This window comes from Hibiscus syriacus, unplaced genomic scaffold (genome assembly GCF_006381635.1).
Source record: "Hibiscus syriacus cultivar Baekdansim isolate YM2019G1 unplaced genomic scaffold, ASM638163v2 tig00110570_pilon, whole genome shotgun sequence".
NCBI lineage: Eukaryota > Viridiplantae > Streptophyta > Magnoliopsida > Malvales > Malvaceae > Hibiscus > Hibiscus syriacus.
This window is the reverse complement of record NW_024062785.1, coordinates 677,962-704,226: the sequence shown is the minus strand read 5'-3', so window position 1 is coordinate 704,226 and position 26,265 is coordinate 677,962. Positions and strand designations below refer to the sequence as shown.

The 26,265-nt window shown below is 36.3% G+C and overlaps 2 protein-coding genes across 2 annotated transcripts; one reads left to right on the top strand and one right to left on the bottom strand.

Moving 5' to 3' along the window:
* The first annotated feature begins 297 nt into the window (after window positions 1–297).
* Window positions 298–8,240, top strand: LOC120132987 (phospholipase D gamma 1-like). Its single transcript, XM_039149659.1, has 10 exons — window positions 298–2,204; window positions 2,444–2,560; window positions 4,608–4,802; window positions 4,901–5,146; window positions 5,329–5,397; window positions 5,481–5,628; window positions 6,265–6,413; window positions 7,193–7,366; window positions 7,538–7,735; window positions 7,895–8,240. The coding sequence occupies exons 1-10, from the start codon at window positions 411–413 to the stop codon at window positions 8,186–8,188; spliced, it is 3,384 nt and encodes a 1,127-aa protein (XP_039005590.1). The 5' UTR covers window positions 298–410; the 3' UTR covers window positions 8,189–8,240.
* Window positions 8,241–9,180: 940 nt separating this feature from the next.
* Window positions 9,181–10,766, bottom strand: LOC120132814 (transcription factor TCP9-like). The gene has a single exon (XM_039149501.1). The coding sequence runs from the start codon at window positions 10,607–10,609 to the stop codon at window positions 9,578–9,580; it is 1,032 nt and encodes a 343-aa protein (XP_039005432.1). The 5' UTR covers window positions 10,610–10,766; the 3' UTR covers window positions 9,181–9,577.
* Window positions 10,767–26,265: the final 15,499 nt, after the last annotated feature.

Here is a 26,265-nt window from a genome sequence, read left to right as displayed (position 1 = left end):
TTCTTTCAACACCTTTTTCTCCGAATACACTATCTCTCTTTCCTGGATCATTCATCTTCTTCAGTGATTTTTTTTTTAAAAAAAACATCCCTGTAGGTAAGCTTCTTTTCACTCGGAATCTGAGTTAATTCGCTTCTTTTTTTATAATATTCTTTTCTTTTCTATGTTCTTTGTTCAATTGGATCCTTGGGTGTTTGCTCTTTTCAATTCTATTTGCAGTATTACTGTTAGAAGTCTCCATTGAAAGTTTGAAACTAAGAAACACAGCTGAATTTGTGTGTTTTTTTGTGTGTGCAGATTTTGTTGTATGTATGAAGATCAAAGTTTCGTTATTTTTTCTGCAATTCACTTGATTTTGTTTCCATCATAAAAGAAAGAGTAATTTGATATTAAGAGCAATTTTGTGAGAAATGGATAATAATCCACACCCTTATCCCCATGGATACCCTCCTCCAAATCAAGATCCATATGCACATCCGCCATATCCATATCCTTTCAATCCCCAATACCCTCATGCGCCTCATGTGTATCCTTCCCCAGGCCACGCTCCTGGTTCGGCTCCCATGGACTATGGGCATTCTCATTCTCATCCTGGACTAATTCCCTATCAATATGCACACCCGGTTCCTCTAACTCCTTCCCAACCTACTGGTTACATTTATGGTTCAACTCATTACCCGTACAACCAATCCCTATCTGGTCATTACCCACCACCACCTGAAAGTAATATGCAATCATACAATTCTTATCGACAACCTGCGCAGTATCCTCCTCCTGAAAGTAATTCTGAGCCCCACTCCAGACAGAATAGCTTCTCTGGACATTACAGGCAGGATAGTATGAGTTACTTAGGAGCAAGTACAGGTAGTGCCCTGCCTATTGCTTATCCGTCTTTGGACCATCAATTGAGTAATATGCATTTGTCTGGATCCAACTCTTATCAACAACCTGTGCAATATCCTCCTAATTCTGAGCTCCACTCCAGACAGAATAGTTTCTCTGGACATAACAGGCAGGACGGTCTGAGTTCCTTAGGAGCAAGTACGGGTAGTGCGCTACCTGTTGCTTATCCACGTTTGGACCATCAATTGAGTAATATGCATTTTTCTGGTGCATATCCATCTGCTCCTGCATCACCCCCGGCACCTTCAGTGCTTCCAGTGACTACTGCCACTTCAACACCTGAGCAAGATAGTCTAGTTTATTCAAGTAATGCTAGTAATTGGGAGGGGCCTGATTTAGGCCGAGCTGATTCGGCTAATCAACCTGCCTTTCCCCGTAAGGATTCACAAAATGGTCAGAGTATGCAGATTGTACCTTTCCATAAAGGTTCACTGAGAGTTTTGCTTCTTCATGGAGATTTAGATATATGGGTTTTCGAGGCAAAAAATCTTCCCAACATGGATATGTTCCATAGGACTATAGGAGATATTTTTGGGAATCTTTCTGCAAATATCTCCAAAAAAGTTGGAGGAAAAGGGGAAGTGAAGATTACAAGTGATCCTTACGTCACAATTGCAATTACTGGTGCCGTTATAGGAAGGACATATGTGATCAGCAATAGTGAAAACCCTTTCTGGATGCAACATTTCTGTGTTCCTGTTGCACATCAGGCTGCCGAAGTGCAATTTTTTGTTAAAGACAGTGATGTATTGGGGTCACAGATCATAGGAGTCGTAGCTATTCCAGTTGAGCAGATATACTCAGGGCAAAAGATTGAGGGAAGCTACCCAATTCTGAATGATAAGGGAAAGCCCTGTAAGCCTGGGGCTGTCTTAAGATTATCAATTCAGTACACACCAATGGAGAATTTGAGCATCTATCGTCATGGAGTTGGAGCAGGTCCTGATTATGTGGGAGTTCCTGGCACATATTTTCCTCTTCGGAAGGGAGTAAAAGTGACACTTTATCAAGATGCCAACGTCCCTGATGGGATTCTTCCAACCATAAAACTTGACCAGGGGATGACCTATGTGCACGGAAAGTGCTGGAGTGACATATTTGATGCTATCCGTCAAGCTAGGCGCTTGATTTACATTGCAGGGTGGTCAGTTTGGCATAAAGTTAGGCTGATACGTGATGGTGCTCCTGCTTCAGCTTGCACTTTGGGGGATCTTCTTAGGTCAAAGTCCCAGGAAGGAGTTAGGGTGCTACTTATGCTATGGGATGATCCTACTTCGAGAAGCATCTTAGGATACAAAACGGTAACTTATTATTACGTTATTTCCTGTACATTATAGCTTCAGTGTTTAAACCTAATGACAATAGAAGTATATGATGATCATTGTGCGTATTTGGTTAATGGAGAAAATGAAATGTGCATATGAATGATGACAAGGAGTGTTTGCGAACTTTATGAAGATAGGAATTAATACCCTTTTAACCTTGAAAAAGTTTTGCTCATCGTATATGTTAATTAACCTCTTCAAATTGGCAAATACAGGATGGAATAATGGCAACCCACGATGAGGAAACACGTAGTTTTTTCAAACACTCTTCAGTGCATGTGTTACTTTGTCCTCGTATGGCTGGAAAAAGACATAGTTGGGTCAGGCAAAAGGTTAGCTCTAAATGGCCATTTGTTTCAATGGTTTTATCCCATAAATGCATTCCTAACTTCACACATCAATTTGGATTCAGTTTGGCATCATTATATGTTAATGCTAGATTGTGTTTGTTTTTTTTTTATAGGAATAGGAGGTCTCATTAAAAACCTCCCTCTTAGTGGACCTTACCCGTAAGGTAAGACTCAACTAGCGGAAGGAGGAAAAAAGTACCTCAATTTATTAATGATAGCCAAGTTACATAAGACTTAAAAACACTTTTACATACAATATAAGACCTCACACACTCCTCTAGCTTCTTAACTCAGAAACAAACACCAACTGAAACAAACAAAATCGTCACCCGATTCCCTCTTTTGCTAGCTTGTCAGCTTCGCAATTACAAGACCTTGGAATCCACCTAACAATAAAATTTCTAAAAGAAACAATAGATACAATTTCATTAACAAAATTTGAAAGGAAAGGAGGAACCAAAGCTTGGTCTTTGATCCAATCCACTACAAGCTTGCAATCACTTTCAATAATGAGTCTGCCCTTCAACAGCCATTCTGAAGAAACAAAGATATCAGTACCTCTTTTTATAGCTTTCAGTTATGCTAAATAGGGATGAGAAGGACCAACATTTTCTGAAAAAGAGATCAATGTAACCCGATTCCAATCCCTGAGAAGACCACCTATTCCAGCAACTCTCCCAACTCTACTAAAAGCCCCATCCACATTCAACTTAAAAAAAAACTACTGGGGGAGGAATCCACCAGCACACAAGTCTGAGTAGTTCCTTAGAAACAGAGATATTATCTGCCAAGGAAGGATCACCAATTAGAGAATCCACCTTAATAGAGGAAAGAGGATATTTTGCTAGAAACCATCTTGCTAGCCTTAACCGAACAATGAAAATAGTGACAATCTATCCAAATTGCCATTATCAAAGACAATTTCATTTCTAATTCTCCAAATTGACCATAACACTACACCCGGAATAAACTTCCAGATAACCGAAGTAGGCCTCAAATCAGACCAAGAACTAAGTAAGGATGGAGGGTCAAGTGGAAAAGCAAGACTAATACCCCAATAACAAATCAGTTTATTCCACAGCTCCCACGAAACTTGACAGAACAAAAAAAGATGCTGGACTGATTCATCACATAGGTTGCTAGATTGTGTTTGTTGAGAAATCATTATCAGCCTTACTAAGATTTTCAATTCACAGTTTGCACAAAAATTGTAATATGTGGTAGCTGCATTTGGCAATTTACTACTGACCACCTGATGACATGACTTTTGGCAATAGGGAAAAAATGTTTTTGACTTGGATTTTTCATACTTCACAAGAAAAGCTAGCTTTTGGACAGCCTGAAGTAGTATTTGTCAACTTTTTTCACATTTACATTCAAACTTTGAAAGAGTAGGGCTGAATGAGGGAAAAACCATAGGTCTTTCATACACTTTTTTCTGGATATTTATTAAAATGCTTCATAGACCAAATGTTGATTACTTTTTTGTATCTATACCATGATGGTGATTAACCTTCCGAAAATAATCAGAGCGCTTGTGAGGCGCTCTTTTCCTCCTTCCTATGTCCTTCATGTTACTTATATAACATGTAGGATATGAAGGGGTTTTTTAATGAGGCCTATATTCTATCAAAAAAAAAATCAGAGCGCTTGTGCAGTTCTGCTTCATGCTACTGTTTTTTCCTTTGAATAGGGACTATGTTTTGTTTTCTAAATTTGATGGTAAATGCCCTTCTCCCTCGTACTTTTTCTGAGTTATTGTTTGTTTGTTTCCCTCTTTTAATGGATTCTCAATTTCTCTTAGGCCTGTCAAATATCAAATACTTTATTAGTTTTATTTCTGCTGAAAATCTTGTTATCAGTTTTTTTATTGGTAGCTGGTACATATTAGGAAGTCCAAGGGATTGGAACCTTGGACCCAGGGTTAACAAAAATTAAGTCATCCCTGAATTTTCACCAACCTTTTTGTTATATGTTATCCTGTTTCTTGGCTAAAGCACTATGTTTTTCTGATGCGATCAATTATCAGGAGGTTGGAACAATTTATACACACCATCAGAAAACTGTAATTGTGGATGCTGATGCTGGGAAAAATAATAGAAAAATTATTGCTTTTGTTGGTGGCCTTGACTTATGTGATGGACGATATGATGATCCACATCATCCTCTATTTAGGACGCTGCAAACATTACATAAGGATGACTATCATAATCCAACATATACGGTACCTACTTACCATTCTTTTAATTGCTAGTTTAATGGTAATTCATCACAGTAAATAAGATTTCTTGCTCATTATTTTATTGCAAATTACTTGTGCAGAATTCTACAGAAGGTTGTCCAAGAGAACCTTGGCATGATATGCATAGTAAAATTGATGGCCCAGCTGCATATGATGTTCTGGTCAACTTTGAGGAACGATGGTTGAAGTCAGCCAAGCCTCATGGACTCAAAAAATTAAAGAAACCCTTTGATGATGCTTTGCTGAGGATAGAAAGAATTCCGGACATTATGGGAATTTCTGATTTTAACGATTCTGAGAGTGATCCAGAAGGTTGGCATGTTCAGGTAATTTTGCTACTTAATCTTGGCTTTGGTCACGACTCGACTGGTTAGGTGGGTGAGGTTCAAGTAAATCATAGATCTAATTTTGCATGGCCAATGTGATTTTCAGAAGCTGCTTTCATTTTTACTTTTTAGTTTTCTGACAAATGGAGTTTTTATTTATTGTTTTGGGGTTTCACATGCAGATTTTCCGCTCAATTGATTCAAATTCTGTTAAAGGCTTCCCAAAGGATCCCAAAGATGCGACAAGCAAGGTAAAGAGAAGGTTGCATTTGATTTACTTTTATTCTTCTTCTTTTTCCAGGGTAGAAGCTGAATGATTATTTGTTTGTGACAGAATTTGGTGTGCGGTAAGAATGTCCTCATTGATATGAGCATACATACAGCATATGTGAAGGCCATTCGCTCTGCCCAGCATTTCATTTATATAGAGAATCAGTATTTCCTTGGATCTTCCTTCAGTTGGAGCTCTTATAAAGACTTAGGTAAAGAACTTAGATTTTGATGACAGTGATGTTTGTGACTAACATAACAAGGTTGATAATGGATATTGCTTTGTGATTGCAACTTTAGTTGCAAAAGTTAAGCAGTTTGAATATAGAAAGTGGTAAAATCTTATGCTTGGATGTATGCTGAAAAAATATCGTAAAATTATCAAGAACCTAACTTTCTGGTTGAATATAATGTATCAAGTCCATGGGCTAAGGCATATGTCATTGTAGCACAGAAGGAGGCAGAGAATAACATACAAAACAACCGAGTTTTCCTTCAAAAACTGAAAATTAATAAGAGCATTTGGTTAGTCCTATTTGTTCATGCTTTGTCTGATATTTCTTGAATCGATCAGATTATAAATGTAGCGAACTTCCTGGTTAAATATATCAGTCAGATTATGGATGTATCTAGTCCATGAGCTAAGACATATGCCATTGTAGCACATACAAAATAACAAAGTTTTCCATCCAAAAATTAGAAATTAAGAGTATTTGGTTAGCCCTATTTGTTCATGGCTTCATCTGATATTTCTTGTATTGGATGTCTTATGGAATTTTTTATGCGAATCATGAGATATTTTTTTATAGTTTTGGTTCAGAACTATAAACCTTACATTCTCTCTGCAGGTGCTGACAACTTAATTCCAATGGAAATTGCGCTTAAGATTGCCAGTAAAATTAAAGCAAAAGAGAGGTTTGCTGCTTATATTGTCTTGCCAATGTGGCCAGAGGGTGTTCCAACAGGCAATGCTACTCAAAGGATTTTATTTTGGCAGGTAGAGCTCGACTTAAAATTTGGTGTTCAAAGGTTTAAATGTTTGACCGTATTATTGTTATCTTTTTCGAGAATTCATCAAGATGTCTGCTCCGGAGCAAGTCCTACAGAAGCTTTATTTTTGGATGAGTGTTTAGTTGTATTATCCATGGAAGCAGAATTCTGCAACAATTACACATACAATAGTGTCACTAATTCATCTATACTATTTATCAATTGCACCCCTAAACCCTTCTAATCAAATATGCTCCAAGTCATACACAAATACAAATTCGCTCTCAGTTCTATCAACACTTTTTCCCCTTAGTCTAATCTTTACGATTTTTCCTTAATGGAATGCAAAATCTCATTCTGAGTCCTTTGCTGTCCTCTGAATTGTCTTCTGTTACGTTCTTCCCACAACGGATAGACATGACCACTCCATGCAAGCTTTGGGGTGGTAGTTATTAGGATCTTACCCTTTAGTTTTGTGCAAACCCAATGCAACTCTTGTTGTGAATAGAATAGATTGTGATTTATTCTGCACATCCTCAATATAGTTCTCCAAATACTCTTAGAGAACTGGGATTCAAAGAGGATGTGCTTCCTTGTTTCCATCTCACTGTGGAAGTGATTACATACACCGGTGTTTCATCTTGGTTCAATTGGAGCACTAAAACTTGTTTATATTGCTTTGGCATGAAATTTTCTTAGAATCGTCATCTTTTGTTTTAATTGGAGAATTATGATCTTTAGACTACATACTGGACCCTTGACCTTGAACTGTTACTATTGTTGCAGCACAAAACTAGGGAAATGATGTACGAGACTATTTACAGGGCTTTGGTGGAGGTGGGACTCGATGATGTTTACTCGCCAGAGGATTATTTGAATTTCTTCTGTCTTGCCAATCGCGAGAACGATGGATCTCAACCTTCAGGCAATGACAGTCCTAGTTCTGCAAACACTCCTGAGGTAATCCATACCATGTTCCAAAAACAATATTTTAGTAGTTCAGCATCTTGAGCTTGATTGAATTGAATGAAGAACATAACAGATCCAGATCCCATTTCTCTTGAACATCTCAAGCGTAAACCTAAAGTTCCTACATCGCTAACATATATATTCCTGGATTTTTCATTCCAGTCTCTTGGCCGGAAGAGTAGAAGATTTATGATCTATGTTCATTCAAAAGGTATGATAGTGGACGATGAGTATGTAATAGTGGGATCTGCAAACATCAATCAACGCTCCATGGAGGGCACCAGAGACACTGAGATTGCGATGGGAGCTTACCAACCTCAATATACCTGGGCAGTGAAACATTCTAGTCCACTCGGACAGGTAACCTCTTGGTTACATCCATATTAATGGTGCAATTTCCCTGTCTACTAAATGAACCAAATGATAGTAGAAACACAAATATAGAGGTTTGATGTTTTCACAATCTTCCCCCTACCACCACCACCAAGAGTGTCCTAAACTCTTTGCTGTTTATTATAGGTATATGGGTATAGGATGTCACTTTGGGCGGAACATACTGGAGTTGTCGAGGACTGCTTCACTCGACCAGAGAGTCTCGACTGCGTAAGACGGATAGTTCAAATAGGTAAGATGAACTGGAAACAATTCGCAGCGGAGGAAGTGAGAGAGATGAGAGGGCACTTGGTAAAGTACCCCGAGGAAGTGGGTCCAAAGGGTAAGATCAAGCCCTTTCCCGGATGTGAAACTTTCCCTGATGTTGGTGGAAACATTAGCGGCTCATTTCTTGCCATACAAGAAAATCTTACAATTTAACCTGATATGCTAACACTAAATACTATGATTCAAATATGGTTTTGAAACTATACATGAAATGTGTGCATACATTATAGTTTTAAGAGCCCATTTTCTTGTATAGATTCTTCCCTGTTCATTGTTACCTTGTCCTATTTGTACTTAACTGTTTTCATTTTTCACTAAACCGGGGCTCGGACCATATTTTATTTATTAAAACAGATAATCATAGAACAGACACGAAAGATAAAAAAGGAAAACAAGGTTCTAATTCTACTTTCAGTCCCTATACTCTTTACTTTTAAAAGTCCCTCGATTTCATATTTCATAAATTTAGTTTTTCTAGTGGTTAGAATAAAAAAATTAATTTTACTTAATTACATACTGTTGATCTTTTTGTTAAACTTGAACATGTTATCAATTGAATTTTATTTTTAATATAAATTTTAAAATATTAAAACGAGGCATGTTAACATTCAATAAAAATCTACTAATGGAACATTGATTTTTATATGATATGCGTAAAGGGATTAAATTTTTAAAATTAAAAATAAATATCTTATTAAGTAAAATGATGAGTCATTTTTTAAAAATATCATATTTGGATATTATAGATGAAATATCGAATTTTTAAATTCAAATTCGTTTGGAAACATGAATCCAAACTTTATACCACTGAAACTAAAACTAAAACAATTTATTTACATTTTACAATTTGATTTTATAAAATAAAAGATAAATATGGAGGAGACTGCCAGAATCTTCTTCTTCCTCCTCACCATCACGTTAGCCTGTAGACCCTACCGACAAAGGATCCCACAATATTTTTCTTTTATATATAAAAATACGGAGTTCCTACCATTAACAGCAAGTTCCCGACACGTGTCACAACTCCAGGCGGACCAAACTTTTGGCTCACACACACTCTGGATCGGACCACCGAACTAACACCGTAGGGACCACCACGCGTCTACTCCTTGGGAGCAATGCAAAAACGGTCCCGTGGGGTCCACTCTTTTTTTTCTTTCATTTTGCCCCTTCTCTATTGGGTCCCGTGCCTATCACATGACGATTCGATGAGGTGGCCCGCTTGGCCCATTATTTCCTCTATAGCAATGCACGGTCCACGGATTGCCCCCCCTTCCCCCGCCTTTTGCTTTCAGTGTTGACCAACAAAACATAATGTGGACCCTACCCGCTTCGCCTAATCTGACCCAACATCACACGTGCACACCTCTAAAGAAAAAACACACCTCACGTGAGCACGTGTGCCTCCTCCTCCTCCTCCTCTAGCTTCGCTCGTTCATGTCGGATGGCACCAAGCCACCAACAACAAAGCCACCAATGAAAAAAAAACCAAACACAGTAAGCAAAATGAAAAGTAAAGAAAGAAAAATTTTGGTTTATCAGTCAATTGTTTGCAGATCGACTCATGAATTGGAGCTCTTGTTTATCGTAAATCTCCAACGAGAAATCTCGAAGCATCTGAGTTGTTGTCGTTGTAGTAGTGGTGGCGGCGGAACTCGAACTCGTCGCCATAAAGGACGCCGTTTTAGCCGTCTTGGAAACCGGAACTGTGCAACTCGTGACCGCTACATTACTTTGAAGTTGACTAGGCGTTGATGTTGCACCGTGTTGCATGGCGGACACGAACGAAGATATGGGCCGAGCCGAAATGTTAATTAAAGGTGTAGCGGTGGCCGAAAATTTGAATATATGAGGCTGAGCGGATGGTCCAGTCACGGATGCCATAGATGGTACCATGAAGAACGCGCCTGGAACGACGGCGTTTGATGGTATCGCCCAAATTGGAACCAAACCCTGCGGCAGAATCGCGTGCTGCTGCTGCTGAGAAATAATTACAGGAGCTAAACCAGAAGAAAGCGAAACGGCGTCGTTGACGTCAACGAATTCGCTATTAGCGGCTCGTTTGTGCTTCTTTCTACTAAGGTCACCGGGTTCGGGGTTAGCGTTAGAGGTCGTTGGGATTTTAAGCGTCCCATTCACCGACATAGCGATGGCGGGAACCGTACCGGTTCCGGTCGCCGCTATTATTGCCGGTTCAGCGTGCTCCAATAACCAGTTGATAGTTTCTCCGTCCGACTTGTGGCCTAATTCTCGTGTCAACTGAAAGATCCGCGCCGCGCAAGTAGCGGGAATTCGGATCCTCCGGCCACGTCCCTCGACTTTTGTGTGACGATCCTTGGTGGACGCTCGTTTCGGCGCGGCGGGTGCCGCTGTTACTGGCGGCATGGGAACAGCAGACGGCACGTGCACCGCCATGGGCGTCAGGCTAACAGCTGTCTCCATGTCAGGCTCTTCTTTGGGATTCTTCGACGCTCCTGCAGCATCCTCTCCGCCGCCGTTGATGCTGAGAACAACAGCTCTGCTATCTCCATCCTCTTCAACCTCATGTTTATGAGTTGCAGCCATCGATCTCATTTTAAGAAGAAGCACAAAGTAAGTAAAAAGATACAAGAAAGAGGAGAGAAACTAAATGGGAAAAATGCTTTGAATTTTATAAAGAGGATGGAAAAACAAAATAGAGTGGGTTACATCTTCCACGGGGAGGCCTTTTTCTACTGACTTCACCAATTTCAAACGAAAGATAAAACTCGTTTTATGTATGAATTATTGTTTATTACTGTCATTTTTTTTCCTATACAAAACGTTACAAATTCAAATATTTATTTTAAAGATTAATCTTGTTATTATACTTTTTATTAATAATATTTTTAATTTAATTCATTAATTTTATATTTTATTTTATTTTATCTCTATTATATTTTTTATAAAAATTTTATTCTTACTATTTTTTTAATTTTTTTTTTTACATTTTCGCCAATAATGTATCCTAAAATTCTCCTTTTAAAGATATTATATTATAAATATATCATATAGTTTTAAACTATATTTGATTTATTAAATAATATTATACATTTTAATTACACATGTAAAACATAAATATGATATATATATATATATATATATTGTATGATTAGAGAGTATTGTTTAAAGTTAGTACCATGATATTACTAATAATTGTAATTATATCTAAAAATAAACTCAAACAAATATATTCAATTCGCTTGACTTAAACAAAATTAAAATAAAGTATTACTGATAAGATAGTATTAAATCAATATTATTACACAATTAAATACTCATTCTTAATATGAATGATTCTTTTAATATAATTTATTTTATTTACAAAATTAAAATCTAAATCTTTAATTTGATTTAAGAATATGGAATATCTTATCTTAGTAAAACAATTTATAACATACGATTAGAGCCAAGACTAAAGTCTAATAAAAATCAAATTTTATTATAATAAAAAATCATTTATTATTATACCACAAATTTAGTTCACCAAAACGGACTGGTCTTTTTAATATCTTGGTGAAAAGAGTCTACGGTGATCTTTCCGATCATGGAATTAGGGTTTGGACCCACAAGGTGATTACACGTGGTGTATCCCGTACCCACAGGATTGTTAGATTATCCGATCGTTGAGGACTCGAATTAGAGCGCCATAGATATCAGGGGTGTGAGCAATCAATGTCGAAAGGTTGAAAGATAATCTTTGAACATATATTGTCTTATAGTTATCCCAATTAATAATACAAATTTAAATCAAACATTTATTATTAAAGTTTATATGATCTAAATCTCACATTGATTCGACCTAAAGAAAATTGTGGTACCATTTGGTAAAAAAATTAAATTGACAGGAGACCCATGCGTAAACTATACTTTTTGTATTAATTTTTTAAAAAAAATAAGAATTTATAATAGGGAAAGACTCTTTATCTTTAAAATTTGGTGGTATTATTTTCAATTTTTTTACCGTCATCTTTATCGTATCTCGTAAAAGTTGTCGATAATATATAATACATTCTTATTGAATAGGAAACCATCTAAAATTCGAAGGCAAAAATTTGTGTGTAAAAGTGATTAAGAAACAGGGTAATTAAAGTGAAACAAGGTACTAAAAGTTACGAATATTAGTAAAGACCAATTTTTTTTTTTTTTTTGGGTGGGGGAGAGGAGGAACTTTTAAGGGGTGTTTGGTTCAAAGATTGTGAAATTCTTATGGGATGAGATTCTCATAGGATGGAAATCTCACATTCTCATATTTGGTTGGTCGGGAATCTCATTCTCGATAATGGTTTATTACCAATAGTAGATTTTTTTGGGTATATTACCGGGAATGTCATTACCTCCATTCCCTTAGGTATTGTAACATTACCGACGTTTGGACTAAAATGCCCTTAAATTTTTATTTTTTTTCAAAAATATTCTTCTTTTGTCATTGAATAATAAAAATTCTACGAAGGTTAAATTACAAATTTATTCTTAAATTATTTTAGATTTACAAAAAAAAATCTATAATTAAAATTTTATATGAAGTTCAGAATTAAAAAATTTTACCCTTTCATTAAATATTTTTTATATTTTTAATTTTGTAAAAAAAATTATATAAATATTATGAATTTAATTTTTAAAAGAAAATATATAAATATTTTATAATTTGTAATATTATACAAATATATAATAAGGATAATTTGGTCAAATATATATTCTAATAATCTTTTATTCCTTTAACCAAACACGGTAATCTTATATTCCTGCTAAACCAAGCAAACACAAAATATAGCATTCCCAGTAATCCTATTATCTGGTAATTTTTTATTTCCACTGATAATTTTTTATTTCTACTAATAATCTTACATTCCGTTGTCGCAACCGTCTTTCGGGTTGGGCCCCGGAATTGGGCTTTGACTTGAGTGATTGGGTTGGGAGTCGCCACCGACCATTTTAAAATGAATTTAGGTGGGTCGGACACCATCTTACCTGATCTGCGTTGTACCAGAAACGTGTCGGGTTCGGGAGTCGATTACGGTCAAGGAAGGGTTAGCACCCTTGAACCGCCCTTTCGGTACCAATTAATTTGTCGGTTGTCTTAGTTGCGAAAATTTAAAATTTAAATTTAAATTTAAAAACTCGATTCACATTACTTACCTTTGATTGGTTGGAGTTCTTCTAAAAAAGGTCAAAAATGTTAGAAAATATAATAATAGACAAATGTTAGATAAATCAAAAAAAAAGAATAAAATAAAGTATCGACTTAGAGGATCAAATTGAGACAAATTGAAATTAATGGACTAGATTGGTATTAAAATGAACTGCAAAAGAGAAAAGAAAAAGTTAGGTGCCAATTCACGAAATATAAAAAATATAAACATGGACCAAATTGATTAAATTGGAAATTCGGAGGCAAATTTACAGGTAGTGACCAAAATGAATTGCGACTCAAAGTATCAGGGACTACGGAAGGGATTTAAGAATCTTGTATTTGCAGGATGGTCCTTGGTATATAAATACCAAAACCGGCCTATTTTGAATCATTTCTCTCCATTTTCCAGATCTCTTCTCTCAAATGAGAGATATCTCTCTCAAACAGCCCTTCCTCGGGCGATATCCGGCCACCGTCTGGTGGCCCACTCAGCCGCACCGCCGCCGCCCCGGCCGCCGGAAACAAAACCAAACCTTAGCAAGATGTTCCCCTTAACCCCGTAAACACGAAACCAAGCCTAAAATCCCCAAAAACCCCACCTACCGGAGTAGATCTAAACAAAAAAGTCTCGACCTTTTACCTTTCCGGCGACCTTTCCGCTTCTGTTCTCGCCGTGCCGCTCTCGGTTTCTCTTGGCTTTGGCCTTTTTATGTATTCCTTTACTTGTGTTTGGGTTTGGCTTCAGTGATGTTATTTTGGCTCTGTTTTCGTGTACTTTAGTACTGTTGATGCTGTGTTGATGTTGTGATGTTCTATGTTTTTGTTGTGTTGATGTGTTTGACTGTGTGGTACACGATGATGGTTTCTGGTCTTGGTTTCTTTGTTCTCTCGGTGTGCTGTGCCCGATTCTTGGGTTTCCAGTGGATGGTCTTCTGGCAGTGACTTGGCCGTGGGTTTTTATAACCCCCGCCGGCCGTTGAGAACCCGGATATTGTGGAGTACTCGGTTCGTGGTTGACCGACCATCCCGGGATGGGTCAGTCCCGGGATAACGGCCGGCCGTTTCGCTCATGACCCTTGAACTCCGTGCGGCGCGTGTTGACATGCGTGCCTAGGGTTCTCAGACCACAAACCTGTGCTGGGCTGGTTCAGGCCCGTTCTGACTTATTTGGACCCCGTTTTGGACCTGAAACAAAACCAAAATAAGTTAAAAAAAAAATGAAAAATAATAATAATAATAATAAATAATAATAATAATATATATATACATAAATATTTTCAAAAACATACAATATATAAATTTTCAAAATGTTTTTTTTTTTTTTAAAACTATATAATATACGAATGTTTTCCAACATGTTTTCAAAAAGATTATATAAATTTTCCCAAAATGTTTTAAAAACTATATATATAAATGTTTTCAAAATGCTTTCAAAACTATAATATATATGTTTTCAAAAATGTTTTCAAAAACTATATATATATATAAGTTTTCCAAATGATTTTAAAAATTATATATTATATATATTTTCTAAAATGTTTTTTTAAAACTATATATTATATAATTTAAAAACTATTAAAAACTATATATTATATACGTAGTTTCAAAATATGTATATATATAAATATGTAGGTACATATAAAGGGGGAAAAAATATGTCGACGAAAATTAGTGTCTACAGCTGCCCCTCTTTGTCCTTTTTCGGGGAACGAAAAATAGGACAAAGATAAAAAGACACAAATTTTCGTTCTGTGGAGTTGAAAAATAACTCCCTGTCGAATTGGGTTGCGGATGGATCCTCCGTCGCGAAGTCGATTCCATCTCGAAATGATATAGAATTGAAGCCGCAGTTCGGGATTTGAATCGGGATGTGGCTTCTCGCTGTAGTCTGCTTCGGTCTTTTCCTCGGTTTAAAGATCTGGGTTGGAAAATTCGACTTAAAAGTAGTTTCTTGACTCCACCCTGTGGTTGATAGGCCCTCGAGCTGAATAAAATCGAACTCCGAAGGTCTTCGTTGACAAATAGCTTTTCTCGTCTTAAGCTATACTGCCGGAAAAACGATTTATTGTCACTAAGGCACGGTTAACCCAGGTCTTCTTCTCGACTTGAAAACCTTGATTGCAGCCGTACACTAGTGTGATTGAGGTAGCATCAAGCTAAATAGAGTCGAACTCGACAATTTTATTGACAAATAGCCCTTCTTGCCTTGAGCTATGTTGTAACTGATATGACCTCGAAGTTGAGTGTAATCGAACCCAGGGGTCTTTGGCAGATAGCCCTTCTCGACTTAAGCTATGCTGCAAATGATGTGCCTTAGAGCCGAGCGTAGTCGCACTCGAAGGTCTTTGATGACAGATAACCCTTCTAGCCTTGAGTTATGCTGTAAATGATATGCCGTTGAGCTGAGCGTAGTCAAACTCAAAGGTCTTTTGTTAACAGATAACCCTTCTAGCCTTGAGTTATGCTGTAAATGTTATGCCCTTGAAGCTGAGTGTAATCGAACTTAAGGGTCTTTGGCAGATAACCCTTCTTGACTTAAGCTATTCTGCAAATGATGTGCCTTGGAGCTGAGCGTAGTCGAACTCAAAGGTCTTTGGTTACAGATAACCCTTCTAGCCTTGAGTTATGCTGAAAATGATATGCCCTTGAAGCTGAGTGTAATCGAACTTAAGGGTCTTTAGTTGGCAGATAACCCTTCTTGACTTAAGTTATACTGCAAATGATGTGCCTTCGAAGCTGAACGTAGTCGAACTCGAGGGTCTTTGGCAGATAGCCCTTCTCGACTTAAGCTATTCTGCAAATGATGTGCCTTAGAGCCGAGCGTAGTCGCACTCGAAGGTCTTTGATGACAGATAACCCTTCTAGCCTTGAGTTATGCTGTAAATGATATGCCGTTGAGCTGAGCGTAGTCAAACTCAAAGGTCTTTTGTTAACAGATAACCCTTCTAGCCTTGAGTTATGTTGTAAATGTTATGCCCTTGAAGCTGAGTGTAATCGAACTTAAGGGTCTTTGGCAGATAACCCTTCTTGACTTAAGCTATTCTGCAAATGATGTGCCTTGGAGCTGAGCGTAGTCGAACTCAAAGGTCTTTGGTTACAGATAACCCTTCTAGCCTTGAGTTATGCTGTAAATGATATGCCCTTGAAGCTGAGTGTAATCGAACTTAAGGGTCTTTAGTTGGCAGATAACCCTTCTTGACTTAAGTTATACTGCAAATGATGTGCCTTCGAAGCTGAACGTAGTCGAACTCGAGGGTCTTTGGTGACAGATAACCCTTCTCGACTTAAGCTATTCTGCAAATGATGTGCCTTGGAGCTGAGCTACAAATAGTTTGTTTAAAAATGGCTTCCCTTTACGGGTCGAAAACAATCATGATTCTTCAGGTGGTTCCCCTAAGCTGGTCTGGGAAAACCTACTGATAAATTCTGACAGCCGGATATCTTCCGTCGTGGAATTGAAATCTGGCTTGAAAGTGTTAACTGAAAAGATGTTGCTCATTGTTGAGTTGAGCTGAACTGAATTTGATCTGAATTGGTTCTCGAACCCATCTGAAATTGGTTCTGAGATCTGTATATATGTAAAGTCGATTGAGGTGTAGCTTCTTGCTGCTGAGTTACACCATTGTTCTTTAAAGGTGCCTGCAAGTCGAGTAGTCTTCATCCTGAAGTCGAAGCTTGACTCTGAAAGCTGCAAAATTATGCATGCTAAAATGATGAATGTAATGCACCTAAGTATGTCTAAGATGCATGCAACATGAATAAATTATGTGTTATTTCTTGGATGGAGTCTCGTGCTTTGCCTGCCAATCTCCTCCATGTAATCGATCGTGCCCCATTTGCTTCTCGAGCTTGGGCTTTACAGACATTTCATATCTGAGATTGTTCTGTTTGAAAACGTTTTTCTCCTTTTTCTTGTTTCAGGAGGGAGAAATGATAAAAATGTTGTAAAGTATTATTCGCAATTGAATCAAATTGTAAATGTGAGTTCAAAAAATATCAAAGGAATCAAGAGCTCTTTTAATGCTTTCAGAGTTACAAATCTTTGACAAATGTTCAAAGGGACGAGTCGGCTTTAGGTTGACCTCCTTTCTAAGGTTTTTTGGTAAAAACGTCATTTTTTTTAAAATATCGCAACATGCTTTGGCACTTTAATTTGGGTGCGGACATAATGACGCAACTAGAATGACCAATTACTAGACATTTTATTTCGGTCCTCTGAAATCTTCCATTTGTTCAAGCTTTGTAGGCTCCTCCAACAAAGGCAGTGCGAAAAAATATCGGTCTAAAAATGAAATTCTTGAGTGCTCGTGTGTAGTCGACTATAACATGTGTTCCTTAACTCCCTTAGTCCAACATTACCGAAAATTTCTTGCTCAGATAAATTTGATTTAATTTGTCGTTATCTGGCAAGCTAGATCCATAAAGCCGGGGTATTTAACCAATTGCTTTAGAGGGACCACGTAACATTATAATCAGTTTTATCAAGTTCACTGAAGGGTTCATCTCATTACAGAGTCTTCAGCCTGACAAGAGCAGTGGAGCAAACACCGAATTGCCAAGTGTCTGAGCAATGTCATGGTTTGAACGCAATCTATTCATAAAGCCAGGGCTTTCGAGTTTCCTCTATAACCAATTGCCTTAGCGGAATAGCTCAGGTTTTACGGATTTAATTTCTTAAGATTGTCAAGAAGAACCTGTTATAGCCTAGGTGTTTTTGAAAGTCAAGGAATCTCATCTTTAGAGTTCAATTTTCAAGCAACTGACCTAAACTGGATTCACCTACTCGACTCTTTCATTTGTAAAGATCATCATCGTCATTGAACGTCTTAAATAAAAAGTATAATAATGTCATATGCAAAAGGATGCCCCATGTTGTCCGCACCTTATGAAAGGAAAATGTTATATTGGTTAATTACAAGAGCAGGGTACGGTGTTTGAGTGTATATTCTGGGTAAAGTCAAATTCCTTGTTTTAAATCATGTTACTTCGTCAAAGATATGTAACTTTGAACCATTTCAGAGTTTCTTAATTCAGATGATATTCAAAGAATTGCAAGTTTGCAAATGTGATTCATTGTTTAACATCTTTAAAGTAACATAAATTTATTTAAAATTCCTTACAAAAACTTGAGGAAAAAAATGAAAAAACAAATTCAAACAAAACGTCTCAAATGATGAAATGGTCTTCCTCACTTGGATGCCCCCAAGTTGTTGAAGTCGATCCGATTCTTGTTACATATTTTATGTATGATTCTCTTGATTGTGGAGTAATTCTCGATAGTGCGCCCTGGGACTCCGCTATGATTTTCGTAATGAGCGTTCTCATCATACTACCTGGGGTACGGGGCTTCATGGATTTCTCTGGATATGGTGACACCACGTGTGCGTCAAACAACTGTTGGTAAAGCTCCTTATATATCATAGGATCAAAATGTTCTCATTTTTGATGAGACATGTTAATGTAAAAAAAGGAAAAATAATGCGAATGTAAAGAAAAATAACAAAATGCACAATATGTCTGAATGCATGATGCATGAAATGTTTGAGGCATTGATCCAAAAAAATGTGTCTGTTATTCTGAATAACCCTTATTGGTGACAAAAGTGTTACGTCTGAAGAGACAAAAAACTCTTTTTGATGGTACGAATCCTGTACAGCTTCTGACAAGTTGATTCGTCTTTTTCACTAGTTGAATATCCTGTCGAACCATTCCGGCTCCTTTGGCTAAAATGTGCAAATAATGAGATGCTTGCCCCAAAAAAAAGATCTCGAAGGACTGCATCTTCGACTTTCACTTTCTACCGAGCTTGTTTCTAACGAAAGTGTCATTGGAGCCCTCCATCGAGAGAAACTATCCAAAGCTTGCTTCTTGAATTCGTCAGTAATGGCATCTAGCTCAGCTAGTGTTTCACTATCTTGTTCTTGTATTTTCGAAAGGAGCGACCGAGTCAGTGACCTTTTCCTCGTATTGCCCCTGCAACTTTGCCTTTGAGTATTCTTTGATCACGGTTGGACTTCTGAGCTTTTTATCTCTTTGTATTATAACCCCTTTGCCCATTAATGGAGATTATTTACGTTTAACAAACACATTTTTGGTGGATCAACACCCCGTTTTAAATGATGCGAATGATAAAAACATAATAAAAGAAGACAAAAAATAAAAGAGTTAGTGAGGTAAATCAAGACAATAATAAAAATAAAAAACAAATCCTACCCCACATGATATCTACCCCTCATGCTTTAATTCCTACCCAGACATGATTTCTATTCCGCAGGCTAATTTTAAACAAATCCTAACCGCATATTTGTCTAGTTCGCATGCTTTGAACAGAAAATAAAGCAGGAAACAAAGCATCCTAGGGTTCGGAATGAGGTTTTGGGGTGGGCTCTACTTCCCTGTACTCTCCCGGTTTAGGTTCTAAAAACGGTACTCGAGTTCTCCTTGCCGGTGCCCCCTTGGGCTTACCAGACCCTTAGTCCTAAACCCATCACAGGCTTGTGTGGACTAAGTTAAACTCGAGGGACACATTCCCTTATGCCGCACGGTGAATAAATTCACACGAAGACATAAGGTATATGAATCCCGAAGGCTACTTGCTAGGCATATGCGGTGAATAAATTCACACGAATGCGTCGCTTTCACCCCCACTTAAAAGGGTTCGGAGCTCGGGTTTAGAGCTTAGAGATGACAATTTTGAAAAAAATCTGAAATCATTAAAAAATATTAGTACAACTATTTATTTGAAACAAAATAATCAAAGGTAAATAATTTGAATCGAATAAATAAATTAAAATTAAAATTTACCATTTTCGCATAAAAAGACAACCGAAAATTAATTCTGGCCTGATTCACTTACCTGTCCCCAGCGGAGTCGCCAAGCTGTCGCAACCGTCTTTCGGGTTGGGCCCGGAATTGGGCTTTGACTTGAGTGATTGGGTTGGGAGTCGCCACCGACCATTTTAAAATGAATTTAGGTGGGTCGGACACCATCTTACCTGATCTGCGTTGTACCAGAAACGTGTCGGGTTCGGGAGTCGATTACGGTCAAGGAAGGGTTAGCACCCTTGAACCGCCCTTTCGGTACCAATTAATTTGTCGGTTGTCTTAGTTGCGAAAATTTAAAATTTAAATTTAAATTTAAAAACTCGATTCACATTACTTACCTTTGATTGGTTGGAGTTCTTCTAAAAAAGGTCAAAAATGTTAGAAAATATAATAATAGACAAATGTTAGATAAATCAAAAAAAAAGAATAAAATAAAGTATCGACTTAGAGGATCAAATTGAGACAAATTGAAATTAATGGACTAGATTGGTATTAAAATGAACTGCAAAAGAGAAAAGAAAAAGTTAGGTGCCAATTCACGAAATATAAAAAATATAAACATGGACCAAATTGATTAAATTGGAAATTCGGAGGCAAATTTACAGGTAGTGACCAAAATGAATTGCGACTCAAAGTATCAGGGACTACGGAAGGGATTTAAGAATCTTGTATTTGCAGGATGGTCCTTGGTATATAAATACCAAAACCGGCCTATTTTGAATCATTTCTCTCCATTTTCCAGATCTCTTCTCTCAAATGAGAGATATCTCTCTCAAACAGCCCTTCCTCGGGCGATATCCGGCCACCGTCTGGTGGCCCACTCAGCCGCACCGCCGCCGCCGCCCCGGCCGCCGGAAACAAAACCAAACCTTAGCAAGATGTTCCCCTTAACCCCGTAAACACGAAACCAAGCCTAAAATCCCCAAAAACCCCACCTACCGGAGTAGATCTAAACAAAAAAGTCTCGACCTTTTACCTTTCCGGCGACCTTTCCGCTTCTGTTCTCGCCGTGCCCGCTCTCGGTTTCTCTTGGCTTTGGCCTTTTTATGTATTCCTTTACTTGTGTTTGGGGTTTGGCTTCAGTGATGTTATTTTTGGCTCTGTTTTCGTGTACTTTAGTACTGTTGATGCTGTGTTGATGTTGTGATGTTCTATGTTTTTGTTGTGTTGATGTGTTTTGACTGTGTGGTACACGATGATGGTTTCTGGTCTTGGTTTCTTTGTTCTCTCGGTGTGCTGTGCCCGATTCTTGGGTTTCCAGTGGATGGTCTTCTGGCAGTGACTTGGCCGTGGGTTTTTATAACCCCCGCCGGCCGTTGAGAACCCCGGATATTGTGGAGTACTCGGTTCGTGGTTGACCGACCATCCCGGGATGGGTCAGTCCCGGGATAACGGCCGGCCGTTTCGCTCATGACCCTTGAACTCCCGTGCGGCGCGTGTTGACATGCGTGCCTAGGGTTCTCAGACCACAAACCTGTGCTGGGCTGGTTCAGGCCCGTTCTGACTTATTTGGACCCCGTTTTGGACCTGAAACAAAACCAAAATAAGTTAAAAAAAAATGAAAATAATAATAATAATAATAATAAATAATAATAATAATATATATATACATAAATATTTTCAAAAACATACAATATATAAATTTTCAAAATGTTTTTTTTTTTTTAAAACTATATAATATACGAATGTTTTCCAACATGTTTTCAAAAAAGATTATATAAATTTTCCCAAAATGTTTTAAAAACTATATAATATAAATGTTTTCAAAATGCTTTCAAAACTATAATATATATGTTTTCAAAAATGTTTTCAAAAACTATATATATATATAAGTTTTCCAAATGATTTTAAAAATTATATATTATATATATTTTCTAAAATGTTTTTTTAAAACTATATATTATATAATTTTAAAAACTATTAAAAACTATATATTATATACGTAGTTTCAAAATATGTATATATATAAATATGTAGGTACATATAAAGGGGGAAAAAATATGTCGACGAAAATTAGTGTCTACATCTTACATTCCGTGAACCAAACGCTCTGAATGACTTTTTTTTTTTTTTTTGAAGAAGTGGGAATTAAAAGGATTAACGCCAAATCATAAATGGTAAGCAAGCAGACCAAGACATATACATCGAGCGACTCTCTTGTCTTGCAAGCTGTCGCCTGCTAAAAGGGTACCCAAGCTGTGTAGTGTACGGCTACAGATCTAAGGTTGGCCCCCCAATTTGTAAACCCGGCGGCTCCACCACTAATATTTACACACCTTATAGGGTACCATACCATATACGATTCTATCTGTCTGTCTGTCTAGGTTGGCCCTCTGTTGCTGGTGTTTTGTGGGATCCCACCATTTTCACTAGTCACGTGAAGCTGTGGAAGCACCATGAGCCATGGGGTAGGGACCCATCTAAACCCAGGCTCATCCCAATTTTTGGTCAAATTGTGTTTTATCAGTCCTTGAGTTATACTTAAGTTATAGATTTATTTTTTATATTCTAATTTGTTGATGAATAAATGAGATTTATCATCCGTGATAGGTTTATTTTTTTCTGATTTGGGTGAGATATGACGGCTAGAGAATGAACGATCATTGACTAATGTTTTCATATTGCAGAGGGGTGATCATGAAAAAGGAGGAGATGAAAGAGAGATTGTTATAAAGGGTGTCAACTCCCATTCTAGTTGTGTTGAGGAATTTTTATAATAATGTTTAATATATACGTTAATTGTAGGGTCATTATGACTATTAGAAGATTGAGATATTAGACAAAATTATAATAAGATTTTCAATATTTTTCTATTGAATTTGTTAAATATATTGTCTATGCAGTGTAGTTGATTGATGAGTATTAACCATTTTTAGTACATTTGGCTTTGTGGGGATTAGTAGAATTTCGAAATTTATCTCTGGATGCATAACATAGTTTAGTCATTTTTGTCGATATTCTTTTAAAGTATTTAAGTTTTAGTCAATGTCAATTCTAAATAACGACAGTGAAACATTTTGAATCATATTTTACAATTAATTTATACACGATACATAAGTTGTAGATCTAACTACGTTTCTCTAATTTAATTATTTTAATTTATTATAATTTAATCGTATCATCATTATACTATCTAAATCAATATTGAATTTACAGAATAAAAATCAAGTCCGATTAAATGAAAATATAGGGACTAAATCTATAAGTCGTGCATGATATAAGGAGTAGTTGGGTGGAATTTGATCCCAATATTATGGGCTTTTCCACCTTTGGTGGTGGTGAGGTCGAGGGAAGTCCACAATGTGGTGGTATGGCCACTGCCCACTTGCCATATAAAAGTGGTCCCTTTTAGCTTCTTCTCTTGTATGGGGACCCACTATTGGGTGGGACCCCATTCCCCAATGTGTTCCTTTAATAAGTAAATTAAAAAAAAAGTACGTGAAATTTAAAATTCTTTGTGGACTCCATCTGTCCGTTCGCGTGTACATGCCCCGTCACCGCACCTATTTTTCTTCAAAATTATTTTATGATTTTTATCAGTATCTAAATTATCAATTTATTTTTTATATTTTTTAAGTTTATTTTTTATCGTACTTTAAATTATGATTATTAATTTTCTTAAGTTAAATCCTATTATTAGCATTGATTTAAAATTCTACATATAAAAAAAATCTATACTTTATAATTCGTGCGGATAAAATTTAACTTGGTTTACTTTTGAGCTGCAACGAGAGGCATGAGCCTGCTGCCTGTACATCCACTAATGACAATGGGACACCATTTTGATAATTTAATACAGAAGGGACCTTTTCAAACAAAAAATAATAATATAGGAGGGACGGATCATCTTTGTGGTGGGTCAATGGGGGCCTGTTCTCTCTTAATAGTTTGGACCATTTCATTCAGTTTGCCTTTAGCGAGGATGGATTGGTTAAATCAATTGCATGCAGGGACCAAGTCGTAAACTCTACACATAATTTATAATTGCAAGTATAAAATCACAATTATGAGAGAGCCAAACTGCTAGCTACCTCTAATATATTAACATAAAAGTTTGTGAATGGCAATTGCCAAAGTACCTTATTTGCTCTTTTATTGTCATGATTTTGAAGCGGGATGTTAAGTAATTGTCCATACATTACGTATACATTTTGAAGCGGAATGTTGAGCAATCGTCCATGTATTAAGCAGAGACGGATATATAAATTTATGTCAGGGATATAGATTCAAGAAATTATATTAAAAAGTTTAAAAGATGCTAAATTAGATAAATAATAATAAAAAATACAAAAATACCCTAAAATATAAGAGAGTTTAAATTTTTTATGAAGTGCGAGGTCCATCCTTGACATTAAGTATACATTTTGAAGCGGAATGTTAAGCAACTATTCATGCATTAGGTATACGTTGTGGTGGACATACATAGTATTTAGGGTAGACATGTGTTCACTTTGAAAATTGGAATTCCTTTAATTAATTGTTCATTTTATTAGCCGTGCTTACTTTGAATTTTTATTTGTATCCATCTTGTACTTAAAAAAATATTTTATTAATATATGTGTGTTCATACACAAAAATATTTCTAGATCTATCATTAAATATACATTAACACATATTAAATTATATCTGCGTTGGGCATACTTCAGCACAAATCAAAGACTCCAATTTGTACAAATTCTGCAGAAACAATGCTGAAAAATTCAATCAGGCAATTTCTAGGGGAATCTTATTAGTTTCTAAGCTATCAAGAAGTAGCCAATGTTACCAAAGTTTCACGAAATCTTGCTTATGTCCTTATTCGAAGAAATAGTTCAGGGAAGAGCTCACGTCAAAATCGATAGATAGAGATAGACATAAAAAATTTAAGAGACGAATTTATAAAAAGTTTAGGAAATAAAAACAAATAATCGATATAAAATATATAAATTTATTTAATTCCCAAGTTATCAATCTGTTTTGCCTTAGCATTTTTATGACTTCATTTTAAAAAATTACTTTTGCCATGACATTCTCATTTGCCACCCACTCACACTACCATTTCTACCCCAACTATACACATTTCATTTTGCCTCGGCATAACCATTTGTGCATACCATTAGCTATGCTTAGATAAAATAGTTTGTTGCTTTGACATAACTAGTAATCTTCTCCAATCATTGTGGAGACGATATTCACTCACTCTATATTACTTGTTTGATTGTGTATACTTGCACATAATTTTCGTGTAAATTTATAAGTACTCACAGTGCGAACACTTATGGGCATCAATTACAATGGCAAAAATTGAGACTGCGAAAACTTAGGGGCCTTAATTATAAAGGTAGAAAGTGATATTGAAAAAAATTTAAGGTTCTCAATTATAAAGTTAAAAATGTGTGATTAAAAAAATTAGGGATTTAATTATATAGGTACAAATTGAGATTGAAAAAACTTAGAGGCCTCAATTGTAAAGGAGAAAAGGTAGAAAGTAAGATTGAAAAAACATAAGGGCTCAGTTATAAAGTTAAAATGTGAGATTAAAAAAATAGGGGCATCAATTATAAAGGTAAAAAGATGAGATTCAAAAAACTAGAGGCCTAATTATAAAGATAAAAAAATGGGAGCCGTAATTACAAAGATAAAAAATGGGGAACCCTGGGAATAGCTCAGGGCACTCTCCTTAATAACGGGCTCCACAAACGAAAAACATAACTTACAAACGAAATCGAATTCATACGATTATTTGGATGAAAATGTTTTATATACTAAATTAGACGTAAACAAGCTTATATATCTAATTGAAAAAAGAACTTAAATACTAAGTTAAACATGAAAGCAGAATTCAAATATCAAAATATGTATTTACTATATAGAATTTATCAAGGATTTCTTCTTACATTAAATTTAATGGTTTGTGATAACTTTTATTAGTCCAGATAGTTTTTGTTCTCATTTTCAACATGACAAAATCTTCTTCCCAACACAACAGCGCATCATCATAGATAAAAGGGTAAACTAAGCATTTAGTATCTAATGTATTAATTTTGATCCATTTTAGTATATAAACTTTGAATTTTTCAAAACCATACCTAAAGTTTAGTTTTTATTTCATTTTAGTACCCACAGTTAAAAGCTTAACACAATTAATACCTAAATTATTAGTTTTGGTCCGTATTAGTACCTAAACTTTCATATTTTTCAAAACTTAACTTTAAATTTTGAACGGGGTAGTAAAATAAAATAAAAAGTAAACTTTATGTATGATTTTAAAAAA

What these genes read in the sequence shown, in the direction of transcription:
- LOC120132987 (XM_039149659.1), top strand. Translation starts at nt 411, where the DNA reads ATGGATAATAATCCACACCCTTATCCCCATGGATACCCTCCTCCAAAT. An exon ending in CAGAAGGTTGGCATGTTCAG is followed by an intron (nt 5,147 to 5,328) that starts GTAATTTTGCTA and finishes TTTCACATGCAG; the next exon opens with ATTTTCCGCTCAATTGATTC. An exon ending in GAGCTCTTATAAAGACTTAG is followed by an intron (nt 5,629 to 6,264) that starts GTAAAGAACTTA and finishes TTCTCTCTGCAG; the next exon opens with GTGCTGACAACTTAATTCCA.
- LOC120132814 (XM_039149501.1), bottom strand. Translation starts at nt 10,609, where the DNA reads ATGAGATCGATGGCTGCAACTCATAAACATGAGGTTGAAGAGGATGGA.